Consider the following 16145-nt stretch of genomic DNA (forward strand, 5'->3'; position numbering starts at 1 on the left):
TGAAGACCACTGGTGACCCTGAGGTTCCGCCCTGCCAGCGTCGGGCCCCCGTGTAGCTGGGCACACCGGATCACCCTCACCCTGGCTCTGCCCAGGACACATCCTCTCTGAGCCAAAGACCTGGGCTGGAAAGCCTTGGAGAGTGCAAGACGCAGGCAGCCAGTCTAGTCTGGGGCCCCCACCCCTGCAGCTGTTGCTCCAGCAGCAACCAGCGACCCCTCCCTCCTCGGGGGACAGATGACAGGACTTGTCCCAGGTGGGCCCTGAGCACCCGGGAGCTGCCTGGGGCTCCAGGAGACAAGAAAGCATGGATCGGAACCAGCTGTCTGTTTATTTTTTGGAAAGCACGTCTGCTGGTTTAGGCCGACACCTTTGGCCCCCACAAGGCTGGGGGCCCTGAGAACCGAGACCACCCTGAGCCCACTGACAAGCAGAGAAGAGCCGCCCAAACTCGGGGCCGTTAACAGCACAAAAAGTAACAAAACTGAATTTGTGGCTTTCTCTCCCAAGCTTTGAAAGGTAGCAGTCCGAGCTACAAAAATCTAGAAGCATTGCGTAAGAAGTGTTAAATCTACAGCAAATACATCTTGTAGAAACTCAATAAATTATATATATATAGATATATATAAACTTGTAACATCTAATAACATCTGAACCTGCATGCAGGGCTGGCCGCCCCCTACCGCCGAAACTGCCTCCCCGCCTGGAACACATGGCAATTAGAAGAACCTATATGAAAATACCAGCTTGCTTTGAAGTCTAAAAAAATAAATCTCCTAAAGAAAAATCCTATAGAAATCTACTTCTCCTGCAAAAGAAGGCCAAAGGAAATAAAATAGCCTCACGGAATCATCTCAAACTATTAACGACCCTTTGGGGTGCCAGGGGGCTGGCTCTGGCCTTGGGGCGTGGGCTGGACACACCCTCAGCAGTGCCCCTAAACAAAGCATGAACCATCTCACTGTTAATAAGTTAAAACTTAAACCTCTGCCGTGCAGCTGGCTGAACACAGGAGCCCGGGGAGTGACGGGGACCCGGGCTCTGGGGGTCGATAAATAGCTTTACAAACGTACAGGTCCAGGAACAATTTTTAAAACAAAACTGTGGTGCCAAAAAAGCCCTCCGACCTCTGCTGCTGGGTTTTGTGTGTGTCTCCACAGCGAGCCCCCCAGGGGGCCTCCCTCGACTAGGGCACCCCCGCCCCTGCACCCTCAGGGTCCCGTGCCTCAGCTGTACCAGCCTTCCTTCTTCCATATAGATATTTATATATATATGTATGTGTATGTCATATACACAGCATCTATTTATATAAACGTACACTCATTTCTGGAATAAACCTTTCGGATAGAAGTTAAAGGCTCCCGCCTTCAGGTACCCGTAATTTCAGTCTCTGAGGGGCAGGGTGGGACGCGGGGAGGCCTGGAGGTGGGGAGCCCCTAACACTCATCCCACTTGGGTGGGAGGTGTGCCACACGGGGGCTTCCCTGTAGGCTCAGCTTGGGCACTTGGAGGGGGGGCCTCAGCCCACCCTGGACACCGGAGCCCGGCCCGCCCCTTTGCTCCCTGTGGGGAGGCAGCAGGGGTCAGGGGAGCCTGGGGAGGGGGGCCCCACGGGAGGACCCCTTACATTCTACATCCGGTCCACCGGCGCTGCCGGCCCAGGTGGCCAGGAGGTCACCGTACAGCAGGGTGGGCACGCCGGGGACCCCAGAGCGCACACGCGTGCACACACGCACACGCGTGCACACGCGTGCACACACGCGGAAGTTGTCTGTCCATCTGTCCACCAGTTCCAGGTCTTGAGCCCAGGCCGGTGAGACGCGTTGGTCACACCAGCGGCAGCACGGCGGGCTGGGGTCCACTCTCACGTTGAAGGGGGCTCGGCCCGCAAGCCGTGGCCCTTCACGTCCGCGAGCCCCCGCTGCCTGGTGGGGCCGGGGGCAGCAGGTCATGGGCGAACACGGAGTCGTCCCCTGAGGAGCCAGAGCTGGGGGTGTCCTGGCCGCCCGGCGAGTACTGCTCAAAGGGCACCGATAGGTCGAGGTACTCCTGTGGGCGGGCCGGGGGGTGTGGTCAGTGCCACGCCACCTCCAACGCCGCCCTGAGACGTCCAGGCCCGGGGCGGGGCGGGGCGGCGAGAGGGAGGGGGGCAGCGGGGCCCGCACTCACGTCGGTGGATGTAACGGTGAGCACGCGGTCCAGGTCTTCCACCAGCTGCTTGAAGGTGGGCCTCTGGGAGGGCACGGCGTGCCAGCACTCGCGCATGATCATGTACCTGGGGGCGGCACTCAGGTGGGCCCTGCGCCCGCACACCGGCGCCAGTCCCCCTCCCTCGGGATCAGCCTCGAGGCCGGCCCTCCCCCTGCCCGGGGGGCGGGGCTCAGTGGGGGCCCAGCGGGGTCCCGGGGTGACAGGCGGCCGCGCGCACTCACAGGTCGTGCGTGCAGTTGGCCGGCTTGTCCATGCGGTGGCCTTCCTTCAGCAGCTTGAAGAGCTCCTCCACGGGGATGCCGGGGTACGGCGAGCCCCCCAGCGTGAAGATCTCCCAGAGCAGGACCCCGAAGGACCAGCTGTGGGCGGCGGGGGCGCGGCACCGTCAGCCCGCTCTTCCGCCCGCGGTCCCCCGTGCACGTGCAAGCCCCAGAACAGACCCCAGCGGGGCGCAGGGGGCTACGATGGTGCCCGGCTCTGCCCCACATCTCCCCGGCCCCTGCCCTGGTGTGGCCTGTGCCCCGCCCAGCTCCCCACCCCACCCCCGCCCGCGTCTGGGGGCCGCATACACGTCACTCTGATGGGTGTAGACGCGGTCAAACAAGGCCTCGGGCGCCATCCACTTCACGGGCAGGCGGCCCTGGGAGGAGGAAGGGGGCTTGTTGACGGCCAGGCGCCCTCCCGGCTGGAGTCCCCCACCCTCCCGGGGCCGGGCTCACGTTGGTGGTCTTTTTGTAGTAGTCGAGGTTGTGCACGTCGCGGGCCAGGCCGAAGTCCGCGATCTTCATCACGTTGTCCTCGGTCACCAGCACGTTGCGGGCGGCCAGGTCCCTGTGGATGCACTGGGGACGGGACCGGGGTTGAGGCGGTCTCCCCGGCCGTTCGCTCCGCCCCCCGCCCGGCCCGGGCCCGCCGGAGCTCACCTTCTGCGAGGCGAGGTACTCCATGCCCCGCGCCACCTGGTAGGCGCAGGAGACCAGGTCCTTGAAGGTGAGCTGCTCCTCGGGCAGCCGGCAAGTGTCGAAGGAGTAGTCCGTGCCCGGGGGCCGCCGCGCCCGCAGGTACTCCCGCAGGTTGCCCTTGGCCGCGTACTCCACCAGCACGTACAGGGGCCCTGCAAGCACCGGGGTCTCAGGGGGCTGCCCTGAGGCCGCCCGCCGCGGACCCGCCGCCCGCCGCCCGCCGCCCGCCCGGCACCCACCGCCCTGCGTGCAGGCGCCCAGCAGGTTGATGATGTTCTTGTGTTTCCCGATCATCTTCATCATCTCCATCTCGGACACCAGGTCCGACAGGTCCTTATCCGTGGCGTCATCTGTGTGGGGAGGGGCTTCGTCAGGCTGGGCCGCCCCGCCTGGCCCAGGCTCCCCTCGCCACGCCCCCCCTCACCTTTCAGCATCTTCACCGCCACCGTGACGGGCTTGGCAGCCCGGTCCTTGTCGATGCCGATGGCCTCCGCCATGACCACCTGGCCGAAGCAGCCCTCCCCGAGAGGCTTGCCCAGAGTCAGCCTGGCGGCAAAAGCAGAGAAGCGATGAGCTCGCCCGCCCGCTCAAGGCCCTGTCCCAGGCAGCCTGAGGTGTGGTGCCACCGCCTCCAGGAAGCCCGCCACCCTCGCCCCGGTGACCCTGCTCGTGCTGGTGGAGGACCTTGCCCCCCCCGCCTCTGGGCTGGTGGGAGCACTTTTCCCGGGGTGGGTCTTCCCCACCGCACCCCAGCCCCATCTCCGGCAGCGGCCTACCTGATTCCCCTCTGAATGCGGCCGGATCTGAGTGGGGCCCCTCCCCGCCACTGACCCCCACCGTGCGTGCGCCCCCCGCCCCCCCAGGCCAGGGCCCCAGGCCTTCGCACACCACTGACCGGGCCCGGGACAGCTCCCATTTGGGGTCGGCGGGCAGCTCGAGCTCAGAGACGTTGGCCAGCGCGGGGCCCTCCCCCGAGGACAGCCGGGCGATCCGCACCAGCGGCGTGTTGGAGCTCATGGACGAGCTGGACTCCAAGGACACCTGCTTGGGTCAGCAGGGGCAGGTTGGTGCCGCGGGGCCGCACGACTGGGGCGCGGGGGTGGGGGTGCGGCCCCCTCGGACCGGAGGCCGAGGCCGGGCCTGGGATGGCTGCCCGACTCCTGTGCAGCACTGAGCGAAGACTTCTAAAATGTTCTGTGCTCAGAGTGACCCGGCTCTGTGCGGTGACCACGGAGACCAGGGAGGGCCCGGAGTCCCCCACGGCCAAAGGGCTGTCCCCGGGCAGGCCCCAGGCCGCAGGCCCCGACACTAGGAAGGGGACTGAGCGTGGGAGCCTGGGAGGCCGGGGCAGGGGCACGGGCGGCTCGGAACCTGGTATCTACTTTCTGTTACCTGTCGCTTGAGCGGGAAGCGGGAGACCTTGTGCACGGTGGGCGAGCCCAGGCCCTTCTTGGGGGGGCTGCGCAGGCGGCAGAGGGTCACAGCGGCCACCACCAGGATGAAGAGGAGGAAGCCCACCCCGTAGCTGAGGACACCTGCATACACACTGCCAGCCTCACCAGCCTCCACCAGCTCCTCCTCAGCTGCAAAGACACGGGCATTGGGGGCCTGGCCAGCCTCTCAGGAGCCCCCGCGGGCCGCCCTGGGCCGGGCCGGGCCGGGGGCTCAGCTCCCCTGGTGCGGGTGCTGAGGCCTGAAGGGCCTACTCGTTGAAGGTCCAGCAGCCAGAAATGCCTGGGCCAGGAGGGGCAGACCCAGGACAGAGAAGAGCCCAGCGGAGCCAGCGGCACCCTCACCCGCCACCCGGGAGACACCAAAGCCACCGTATCGGCTGCTGGGGACCCCGTTGGGATGGGGCGCCCGAGGGAGGCCCTCTGGGCCAAGACAGGCCCTGTGAGCTCTGCCCGCATACCAGGCACAGGGCCCGGCTCGAGGGCTCCACAGGCCCCTGCGTGTCCGCAGCGGCGTTGGCGTGTCCCGAGCTGCGGCCCCGAGAGGACAGGCGCAGAGCGGGGGCAGCAGGAGCCGGTACCTGGCAGCACCGCCAGCCACGCAGAGTGATGGGAAAACCCGATAGAATTGCCCGCCAGACACGTGTACTCCCCCGCGTCCTCAAAGGTGACATTGCGCAAGGACAGAACCTCTAGCTCCTTGTCGGTGGTGTTAGCGCCCGCCGTCTACAAAGAGAGAACAGAGCGCGATAGGAGAGCGCCAGCACCTCCCGCGGGCACCGCAGCCAGAGTCCACGCGGCGACGATCCAGCCAGGCTGCAAGGAAAACGCCGCCACCGCCACCACGGCCACGGCCACGGCGGCCGAGGGCCCTCTGCCTCGTGCGTCCACACCGAGCCCGAAGCCAGTCCCTCCACCGGCAAGTCCTCTGTCCCAGGTGAGCCAGGCGTGCGACCAGCAGCACGGCAGGAGGAGTGAGCGCGCACCAGGAGGGGGCGGGCAGGCGGGCAGGCGACAGAGAGACGGCGGGAAGCGAGCAGCACACGGGGAGCCGGGGCCAGAGAGAGAGAGACACACGCACGCGCGCACGCGCACACGCACACGCACCCACACGCACGGAGAGCGCGTGCGCGCGCCGTGGAGGACGGGCTCTCAGGGCCCCGCCTCGCGGCTCAGGCCCTCTGGGGCGGGGGCGGGGAGGAGTGCGCACGGGGCTGCAGGCGGCTCAGCACACGCCCCGGGGCTCAAAGCAGGCGGTCGCAGCGGAGGCCGGAGGGGCGGCGGTGCAGAGGTGGCGCAGATGTGGCCACGCCAGGAGCAGAGTGTGAGCCGGGGACGGGGCACGAGCGGCGGGGCGTGCAGGTGGGCGCAGGGCCAGGGCGTCGGAGCTGGAGCTCGGCGTGCCAGGCAGGCGTGGGACAGAGTTGTTACCTGCTTGGGGCCCGTGAACACGCAGCCAAAAGGCCTTCTCAGCCACGCCTATGAAATTGGAGGCTCGACAGAGGTACTCGCCCCCGTCGCGCTCGGACACATTGGCCAGGCGGAGGCGCGCGTCAGCCTCCACACTCTCACTGATCCACGACTGCAGGGACAAGAGACCCGGCTCAGGCGCAGAAGCCCCGCCGGGCATGGAAGTGGCCGCGCAGGGGCGGGCCTGTCTAGACCCCAGGCTCTGAGGCCCCCAAGGAACGGATGGGCGGACTAGGCTGTGCCGGCTAGGAAGGCTGCCTGGAGGCGGCGTGCAGGCACCTCACAGCGGCGGCTGTCGTCTCAGCGGATGCGCCTTCCCCTCATCCACCCCAACAGCCCGGAGCGCAGCCCTGGCTGGTGGCGCTCAGAGAGGCCCTCCCAGGGCACTCGAGCTGCCCGCCACGGGGGCCCCGGCTGCGACACCGCTGGGCCGAGAGCACCCGGCGCCACCCCACGGCTAGTCTGGACTCCTGCTCCCGCCCCAAAGGCCCATCTCGTCTCTAAACAGATGTTTCTTTTTGGGCTGCAAGTGTTGCAATCACCCCAACTCAGGGGGCCGCCACCCCCGGGGCCGTGGGAACAAAGCTCAGGCGGTCCTGCCCTGAGGGCCCAGCGAGGTGGGCGGGTGGCCGTGTGAAGGCAGACGAGGGCGCAAGGACACAGGACTCACTGTAGGTCCTGGCATGCCGGGCCGGGCCCCACCTCCCGAGGCAACCCCCCGCTGCTTCTCCCCGCAGGTCCAAAGCCTGTACCCCGACCCCCATCCCTTAAACACGACAGGCCTCCTGCCTGGGATGCCCTCCCTGTCGCCGGCGAAGGGGGCCCCCGTGGGGCCGGGCCCGACGGCTCACCTGCAAGGAGCCACCCCCAACCCCCCACGCCGCCACCACCAGTCCACCTGCCCCGCCCAGCCAGCAGCGGGGCCCACCTTGAGCACCGTGACGTAGGGCGTGCCGTCGGGCCCCACTTTGCTGCCGTTCACCTCCACGTGCTTGAGCCACTGGATGTGGGGCTGCGCGTCGCTGTACACCTTGCAGTGGAATTCCACGTCGCTGCCCAGCACCGCCGTCTGGTTGGCGGGCAGCCCCGCCTGCAGGATGGGCCGGTGCGGGGAGCGCTCTGCGGGGCAGGGGGGCGCTCAGAGGCCGCCTGACCCGCGCCCACTTGCCGCCCGCACCCGCCAGCCCGGGCCTCACCCAGCACGTCCAGGGTGTACGTCTGCCGGATGCTGCCGAACTTGTTCTCCACGACGCACGTGTAGTTGCCGCGGTCCGAAGGCACCACGCTCTCCATGACCAGGCTCCACTGCTGGTGCCGCAGCTGCAGGTGGACACGGGTGAGCGGACGGCGGGCTGTGCCCCGCTGGCCGGCGCTGAGGCCCCAGCGCCCCCCGCCGGGCCCACCTTGATGCCCCCGATGCGGTGCTCGCCTCGGAACTCCTTGCCGTTCTTCAGCCAGGAGATGGACGGGGTGGGGTTGCCGGCGGCTGGGCAGCGGAAGCGAACCGTGTTGGCCGCCGGCACCGCCAGCAGCTTCTTGTCCATCCGCTCGGGCCGCGTCCAGTAAGGGGCCCCGGCTGGCAGAGGGGCATGGGAAGGCTGTGACCGGGGTGGGGGTAGAGGCCTGCCCGCCCCGCTCCAGCCTCAGTCCCCCCTCCTGTGTAGCAAACGTCGGCCTTTTGAAGACCCCTGCCTGGGCTGGACGAGCCTTCGGTGGCCTCGGTGCCACCTCCCGGCATTCACAAGCCAGGTCCCCTCCCTTCCTGTCCACGTCCCTCAAGCGCCTACTCCAGCCGAGAGGGCCCTGGCGCCACACCACGGCCCAGGAACGTTCACGACGCAAACGTGTCCTCCCAGGGGAGCACCCACCCACCCAGGCAGGCCCACCAGAGGGGAGACGCAGCCCGCAGAGGGAGCCCGGCTGGATGCACAGGCAGGGCCAGGCCTTGGGAGCTTACCAGGAGGCAAGACCCAGCCTCCCGCAGAACCTGCAGCCTTGAGGCCAGGCAGGAGCCGCTGGGATCTGCGAGACCCTGGACCGCCCTCCACACCCTGGCCCCAGGCGGGGACGCGGTGACGGTGTCTGGGAGGCGCTGCTCCCCCATCCTGTTCTCCAGGACCGTCCCCCACTCCCGACCCTCACAGCCCAGCTGGCTTCTCTCCCTTGGGGCTGGGGTGAGGCTGCATTCCCACGGCGGGGAGGCTGGGTGGGTGTCCCCCAGGAGGGGGGGGGCCCTTTCCCACGACCCTGCTGCCATCCGTGCAGCCGTCTCCGAGAGGGCGCTGAAGCCCGGGTGGGAGGCGGTGTGGGCAGGCGCCGGGGGGAGGCGCCACCAGAGCTCCGGGGGCCGGTGTCAGAGACCCCAGGGTGGCCCAGGGAGCCCAGCAGGGAACAAAGCCCAGCAGTCCCTGGGACTGGAGACGGCGATGCCATCAGGAAGGCAGCTCTGCCGGCAACCCTGCTCAGGGTTCCCGAGCCCACTCGGGAAGAAGGACGCCAGCCCCCTGCCTGGACGGCCGGACTGAGCGGGGCACCCAGGGGACAGGTGGGAGGCGGCGGGGCACCCGCGGGGGCCCTCACCCCGTCCCGCATCTCGGGGCATCTCAGACTCAGCTCCTCCAGAACCAGATGCCGCCTCCCCGAACCGGCCCCCACGCTGGGCAGAACCCAGCTGCTGCTCAGTCACGGTTCCGGGCCAGGTACCCGGGCGCTGTCACCCTCAGCTGCCACCGGGAAGCAGCGCCGGCAGCCCCTTCACAGCGGATACGCCCGGGCCTGCCGCCCCTGGTGCTCAGCGCCACCCTCCTCGCCCACCCGCGCTGTCTCCGTCGCCCCCCACTGGCCCCGACCCCTCTGTCCGCTGCCGCCGGCCCTGTCTCAGCCACACGTGGGACGGGCCACCTCGCCCGCAGGCCTCACTGCCCCAGCCCTGGCCACCCCGGCCCCGCGGCTGCTCCTGGAGCCCCGGGCCCCTCCCCACAGCACGGTGCCCCATCCCACCCGCCCCCCCGGGAGCCCTGGGCACGCATCGCCGCCGCCCTACACTAAGGGGAGCCCGCGGAGGTGGCCCCCAGACCTCGGTCTCTGCCCTGCCCGGTGGGTGGACCCCAGGCGGGAGGTCGGCCCCAGCCCTGGGCAGCCCCGCGGGCCTGGGACCGGGTCTCACCTGTGTCTTCAGCCTCGTCCTCCCCCTCTTCGTCGTCTCCCGAGGACGGAGCGTCTGTGGCGCAGGCGAGAGGGAAATGTGGGAGGTGGCCCTGCAAGCGGGCAGGCGGCCCTCGCTCCGACGGCGCCTCCCGGGGCCTCCTCTCCCCAGGACCACCAGGACCCTCGGGCGCAGTGCCGCCTGGGAGCGTCGTGGGCCCCAGCAGGCCCTACCTGTCACGCGCACGGCGAAGCGGCACAGGACGCTCTGCGAGGGGCGCTGGCGGCAGCTGTAGGCCCCGGCGTCCTCGTGGGAGGCGTTGAACACCTGCAGCCGCCGCGGCCCCACCAGGATGCGGTCTGAGGGCGCCAGCGCCACGCCGTCCTTCACCCAGACCGTGGGCCCTGAGGGAGCCCCCAAGGGCAAGGGGCAGCTCAGCTCCACGGTGTCCCCGCTTCCAAAGACCAGCTCCTGGTGGCCAGGCTCAGGGCCCGGGACCTCTGCGGGCAAGATGGGGGCTCATGAGGCGGGCGCCCCCCAAACCAGGGGCGCCGGGTGCTCGGCACCCCGCACTGTGGCACCGCACGCGCCGGGGGAGGCTGCAGCCGGGGGCCGTGCGGGGCCTGGGGGCGGCGCTGAGGTGGGCCCGGGCGAGGGGAGAGCCTGTGGTCCTGCCGGCTGTCCCACAGGGCCGGGGCGCGGGCACTGTTCCCAGCGCCAACGGGTCTCCGTCCCGAGGATGGCCCTGCCGTGGTAGCGCTTACGTAGAGAACACGCGAGGAAACGGGCGGGGCCGCTCCGGTCCAGCACTGTCTGTGGACACGGAACGCTCCCGTTTCAGAGTGTCCAATTTTCCTTTGATTCTTTTCAGTGATTCAGAAATGCAACATCTGCTCCGACCTCACGGGCAGCAGCAAGGCAGGAGGGGGGCGTGCTGTGTTTGGCCGACCTCAGCTACAACAGAGGCTCAGAGGGCGGAGTGACCGGGGTAATTGCAAGCTAATTCATCCCAGGAGGAGGTGCCCACTTGGTGCCACCCACCCCTCATCTTGGCTGTCACCAAAACCAGTTCGAGACCTGCCCAGCACCAGAAGGGAGCGTCGCAGACAGACAACACCCCCAAGCCTTGCAGAACAGCTCCAAGCCGACGCAGGCAAGGCCAGCGCAGAGTGGAGGCCCTCAGGGGCATGAACAGCCTGACCGACTCGGACGACACCTCAGCAGTGAATTAGACCCAGAAGGAGGCTGGAAATACATAGACGCGGTGCCAGTTCTGGCCAGTGGGGCCTCACAGGCCAGTGGGGTGAGGGGACCTAGGACCCCTCATCTTACAGGTGAGGACACAGGTGAGGAGAGGAAGACTGCAGACTCGGCTGGCGGCGAGGCCAGAGCGGGGACCGTCCGGCCGGGCTGAGGAGGCCCGGCCCACCTCTCCCCGCAGGTGCCGAGAAGTCGGGCTGGAGCGTCCTTGCCGAGGGCGGTGTCCACTGTGGCCCCCGCGCCCCTCCCCTGACCAGAGGCTGCCCAGATCCCAAGGGGCCAACAAGGCCTGGGACCCAGGGGCTGACCGGCCCCCCAGGTCTCCCTGCCAGAGCCGGACAATGCAGGGCGCAGGCAGGCCGCCTGGGCTTTGGGCCCGGGACAGGGGTGGGTGGTCCCACCGCGCAGACCCAGCTGGGTTGGTCACACCGTTACTTGTCATTCTGCCGACGCGCGGCCTAGATTCGAGGGCCCAGCTGCCCGTTCTGGCCACGCCAGTCCCTGGCTCCTCTGACGGGCCCCCCACCTCAGGAGGTCCCATAAGCTCGGCGCCCACCAGAAGGGCCCCTGAAGTGCCCATGGGGTCTGCATCCTCAGGGGGCTCCTGGCCTGACTTCCAGACCCCCAGTCCTGGCCACGGTGTTATGCGGGGACCACCCAGTGCCGGGAGCCGGCTGAGGCCCCCCAGAAGGCCGAGAACTGGCTGGCGGTGGCCGCCTCAGCCCCAGGCCCCGGCCCAAGGGCAACAGTGGTTGGTTCCGGTTTGGTCTGGGTGGCGAAGGCAGGTCAAGCCATCCGCACAAGTATTCGCTTCAATCTGGTCCAGCAAGGGGCTGGGAGGACCCAGCACGGCCCCCGGGCCAGCCATGGCCGGCAGCCACTGGCCGGTGTTGGGGCGCAGAGGGCCCTGCACTCCGCCGAGGGCTGGCCCCTGACCTGCCCAGCGCCCTGCCCCACTAGGTGGCCGTAGAGGCCAGGGACCTCCAGACCAGGGCAGGGACGGCAGTAGCACCTCCACTTCTGCAGATCCAATCCACTCTGTGCCACGGAGGGCCCGGGGGAGACCAGGCAACACGAAGGGGGGGGCGGCGGTGGCATCAGGCGGGGGGACACAGAGCGACGGGCAGGGCCCGAGGGGCCACTCTGCCCAGGGGCGGTGGGGGCACATGCTGTGGGCTACTCAGCTCCCACCACAATGGCCTCAGCAAGGAGGCTCTCTTGATCAACAAGAGGGGGCCCGTCCACACCCACACGGGCAGTGGCGCCACACACGTCAGAAGACAAATGTTCTCTGTGCCATGGAGGGTGCCCACGTGCCATGCGGGGGTGAGCAGAGGCGGAATGTCCGCCCCTGTGAGTTCCACAGCACCTGTTCCGGCCTGCACCCCCGCCAAAGGCCTGAGCTCGGTGAGGGGGCCGCCAAGGGGTACTGTGTCCTGGAGGGGCCGAGCCGGGCCTTCGGGCACGTGTCCCAGGCCCAGAATCCTCCTGACTGCCACTCACGGGCCCCGTGACTCAGTTTCCCCCACTGGCGGGCCAGGGAGGGGGGCCACCACAAGCAGTTAAAGCACTGGAGCCGGTGAAAATAGGGGGCGCGAGACCCCCCCCCCCGCGCCCTGGGGCTACATCCCAGGATTGATGTCCACCAGGCCATAGCCGGAGCGGAGCCAGTCTGCTCCGGAGGGCCGCAACCCCTGCTGGGGGAAACTCACTCCCGGTCTGGGGTCACTACAGTTGAGACCCACTCACGAGGGGTGTGCGGGGGTCAGGCCACACTCCATGAGAGGGGCCTGGAGGAGACCCCAGGGAACAAGCATCAAATCCAGACCCGATTCAAAGGAGCCGCCTGGAGCTAACGACAGAGGAAGAGCAAAGCCCTCTGGTTCTGGAAGTGCCTGAAGCTCTCTGATGCCAGGCACATGCTTTAAAGAGCCGGGAGGCGCGCCCCAACGGGACCCTGAAGTCATGGCCTCCCTGCCTCCCCAGTCACCTCCCCACCCGGAAACAATATAAAAAGTTTCGTAACAAAGTGAGAAAAAGAAAGGGGTGGGATCCGGAGGCCTGGCGGGCTAATGAGGGCTTACAGGATTATCCAGCCTAATCCTCCAACAACCCTTCCGTTATCCTGCACAGGCAAGGAAACTGAGGCTGCAGGAAAGCAACCAGAACCGGGGTGGGCAGGCAGCAGTCTCGGGCCCAGCAGGGCCTGGGGTCAGGGAGCCCCCCGGTCCCCCAGCCTGAAGAGGCTCCTCACCCTTCGTTCGCTTGTAACTTGTAAATTACTAAGGCCGGCCTGGCCACCCGCTCCCCCAAACCGGTGCCTGGGCAGACGCCCGGCCTACCTGCACAAGGGGACACCCCTAGCTCCTCTCCAGGTTCAACTGTAAAATGGGGCGCACCAGGCCCCAGATAGGGCCCCAAGTGGGACTTGAGGGCCTGGGGGTGGCGGGGGCATCCTTGGCTCAATGCAGGGGCTCAGAGGCCAGAAGTCCAGCCTCAGGCTCAGCCCAGGTTAATGAACCACCCAGAGGCCCGTGGGGCTCAAAGTCCAGCCCTGCTGAGGAGCAGGTGGGGGAGGGTGCAGCCAGTGCCTTCCTGGGAAGTGCCCTGCACCCACCCAGAGACCCCTCCTGGCTGGGTGGGTCCCCATCAACCTTCCTGCCTGATAGGGGTCCCCACCAGCGGCTTCGTGTGGAGATGGAGGCAGCCCTGGCGGGGCCTGGGGTGACCAGAGCCGTCCAGCAGCGGACACCTTCCCCAGTGTCCGTGACCCCTGCCAGCTCCGGCTACGTTATTTATGTTCCCCAGGAAAGTGCCAGGCTGGGACCTTTGTAAATTTCACGAGGCCTTTGTATTTATACTGCCTGGCCGGTGGCCCAGCTCCTTCAGGAACCGGATTAGGTTTATTGACCTATCAACTCACTACCTGTTTCACCAACTCTACTGCGGGGACAGGGGCCCCGGTGCGCGGGCACCCCAGCCCCTGGGGGGGTCCTCAGGACGCTCTACCCCAGGCCCGCATCTGGTGGGGGCGCTGCCAGTTCCCCGAGGCGGGGAAGGAGGGGGCCCTCCGCGCCGCAGGGGGTCCGGGAGGTCTGGAGCTCCGCCCGCCGCCCCCTCCCCCGGGGCTAGTTGACATTCCCCGGCCGTAGGGAGTAATATCTTTATCTGAATGCGAATGCTAATTCGGGGCTCCCCCCGCGGCCGCCTATTCTGCGCCCCTGGAAGCGGGGGCCGCCCTAGCAAGCGCTAAAAGCGCGCCCTGACCTCCCGACGGCCTCTGTCACGCCGCTGAATGACACGCACATTCAAGCGCCGGGCCCACTTTCATTCATAAAAAAATGACATTGTTCCTGGAGGCCGCAGCCGCCGCCGCCGGAGGAAGGGGCGCGGGGGACGCAGGGAGGGGCGGGCCGCCATCTGCCTCCGTCCAGTCCGCGGCCGCCGCCTCCCTGGCACTGCGCGCCCGCAGCCGTTCGACTCACACCTCCCCGCGAGGCCCGGCCGCCATCAATGCGCGGTCTGTGGCCGCGCCGAGGTACAAAGGAGCGGCTGTTCGGATCTCGCCCGGGTGGGGCGTGAGCTCACCGGGCGAAGGCCTCCCTCCGCGCGGCCGCCGGGCTGGGGACCGGGGTGCGCGCAGCCCCCTCGCCCTCGCCGGTCCTCGTCGGCGCCCGGAGTTGGCGGTCTCCAGGGGGCAGGCTCCCTACGGCCTCCTACCCGGCCTCCCCTCTCCGCCCGGCCGCCGCCGCGAGCCTGGCAGCGCGTGTGCGGGGCGTGGGCACCCGGAGCGCTCGGGCGGGCGCAGCGTGGGGCAGCGAGCGCTGCACCTCGAGGGCCCTGTGCGTGTGCGGGGCAGGGCCCGGTGCCAAGACGCGCTCCCGCCCCGCCCCTGCCCAGCCTCTACACGGGCCCTCCTCGCTGACCCTCGACGTCCCGCTGGACCTTGACCGCCAGCGGGGTTCCGCGGCTCCACAGCGCTCGGACATTCGCCCTCTCACCGCCCGGCCCCCTGCTGGAGTTCGCTGCGCACCCCTGGGGGCAGTCGTCTTAACTCAGAGGGCATGAGATCTGGGTGGGGGGAAACGGAGGCACTAGGTGTCACCTGGTCATGCAGGTCACTGAGGGGCTGGGGCCCCGGCCCCGGGCTGACGCACTCTCATACCCTCCCTCCAAAGTCCAACCTCTCGCTTTGGCTGAAGCTGGCCACGAACTGGGGCCCGAAGGGAGCTAGGGCAGAGGCACCAACAGCAGAAACTGTCCGTCAGTGCAGGACCCGCGGAACAATGGGAATCGTGGAAACGCAGTCCCCGAGCTCTCCCGACAGCGCCCGGGCGCAGGCTGCGCCCCACTGGGGAACTGCTGGGGGCGGGGGTTGCGGACGCCACCGCGGTGCCCGGCTCGCCGCCGCAGCCTCGCACTTGGGTGGCAGCCCTGCGGCTCCAGGCGCCCCACAAACTGCCGCGCCAGCTCTGGCCCCGATCCCCGGGGAGGGAGGGCGGCAGAAACCCGGACGCTGGCCCCGCTATGCCAGCCCAGAGCAAGCCCTGGGGCCCACTCAGATCTCCGGCGCCCCACACCCACCCAGACGCCCGTTCCCCGGCCCCGACGCTTCTGCTTGCCGGGGCCCCGTGCCCCTCCCCAGTACCCGTCGGGTCCTTCCGTACCTGCTGCTCTCCGCACGACGCGCTGCTCCATGCCCGGGGACCCGGAGACGGCGCCGGTCATCGCGACTGCCACGGCCACAAAGAACGCGAGGGCGCACGCCGGGGCGCCCATGGCTGGGGCGGGTGTTACGACGTCCTCAGGCGGCGCGCGCCAGCATGCTGCCCCCCATGGCCCGGTTCTGGCCCCGGCGGGAGGGCGCCACTCGGGAGTCTGTTGGAGGAGTCAGGCAACTCGTTACTCGGGCGCGCAGGAGCAGAGGCGGCGGTGGCAGGGCTCCTGCGCCCTGGCCCCTCCGATCCCCGTCCGCCCCGCCCGCCGCCGCCGCCCAGGGCTCCCGGGCCGCCTGGCGCCGGCCGCCGCCTCCCCGCCGCGGTCCCTCCCTCCCCCTTCCCTCCCTGGCTGCTGCAGAGCCCTCCCAGGGCGGCGGCGGCGGCGGCGGCTGCAAACTTTCCAGAGCTGGAAGCCCGCGCCCCGGCCGGGCCCTGCCGCAGAGACCGCTCGGGATCCGAGCCCGCCGCGCGCTCTAGACCTGCCTCGCGCCCGCCTGGACCCCTCGCGCCCGCCGGGTCCCCACGCACCGACCTGGCAGCCGCGGGCGCCCGACTCACTGAGCGCGGCTCTGGCTCGCGCTCGCTGCCCGCCGGCCCAGCGCCTGCGCCCCGTCCCTCCGGCCGTCGGCTCGGCGGTGCGTCCGTGCGCCCGGCCGAGCTGGACCGCGCGGCGCCAGCTGCCCGCGCCGCCGCCGCCGCCGCCGCCACCGCGCACTGAGCCCGGGCTGCCCGGCGCGCGGCAGCCAGTGGGGGCCGGCCTGCGCCCGCCCCGCCCCGCCCCACCCCGCCCCGGCCACGCCCGCTCTGGCCCGCTCGGGCGCGGGGACACGCCCCTCCCCTGGGGCGGTCCGGGGGCGGGGCCGCGGCGGCTTGCCTCGCCTCTGCCCGCGGAGGGGATTAGAGGGGGCGGGGCGGGACGGGGGCGCCC

The 16145-nt window shown here is 69.1% G+C and overlaps 1 protein-coding gene across 2 annotated transcripts; it reads right to left on the minus strand.

Moving 5' to 3' along the window:
* Positions 1 to 312: 312 nt before the first annotated feature.
* On the minus strand, positions 313 to 15816 carry FGFR3 (fibroblast growth factor receptor 3). Of its 2 annotated transcripts, none has more exons than XM_059066005.2 (18): positions 15750 to 15816; positions 15167 to 15377; positions 9473 to 9739; positions 9261 to 9314; positions 7498 to 7670; positions 7291 to 7414; positions 7023 to 7213; positions 5206 to 5350; positions 4566 to 4756; positions 4069 to 4214; positions 3598 to 3719; positions 3413 to 3523; positions 3135 to 3325; positions 2931 to 3053; positions 2781 to 2851; positions 2433 to 2570; positions 2170 to 2275; positions 313 to 2049 (listed from the first exon to the last, which is right to left on the minus strand). In XM_059066005.2, exons 2-18 carry the CDS (start codon positions 15276 to 15278, stop codon positions 1903 to 1905), a joined length of 2412 nt encoding a protein of 803 aa, XP_058921988.1. In that variant the 5' UTR covers positions 15279 to 15377; positions 15750 to 15816; the 3' UTR covers positions 313 to 1902. The 2 variants fall into 2 exon arrangements, with proteins under 2 accessions (XP_058921988.1, XP_066892939.1); XM_067036838.1 differs by having other exon boundaries at positions 4069 to 4217.
* Between the last annotated feature and the right edge of the window lie 329 nt (positions 15817 to 16145).

The sequence above is a fragment of the Kogia breviceps genome, chromosome 6, assembly GCF_026419965.1.
Source record: "Kogia breviceps isolate mKogBre1 chromosome 6, mKogBre1 haplotype 1, whole genome shotgun sequence".
Classification (NCBI taxonomy): domain Eukaryota; kingdom Metazoa; phylum Chordata; class Mammalia; order Artiodactyla; family Physeteridae; genus Kogia; species Kogia breviceps.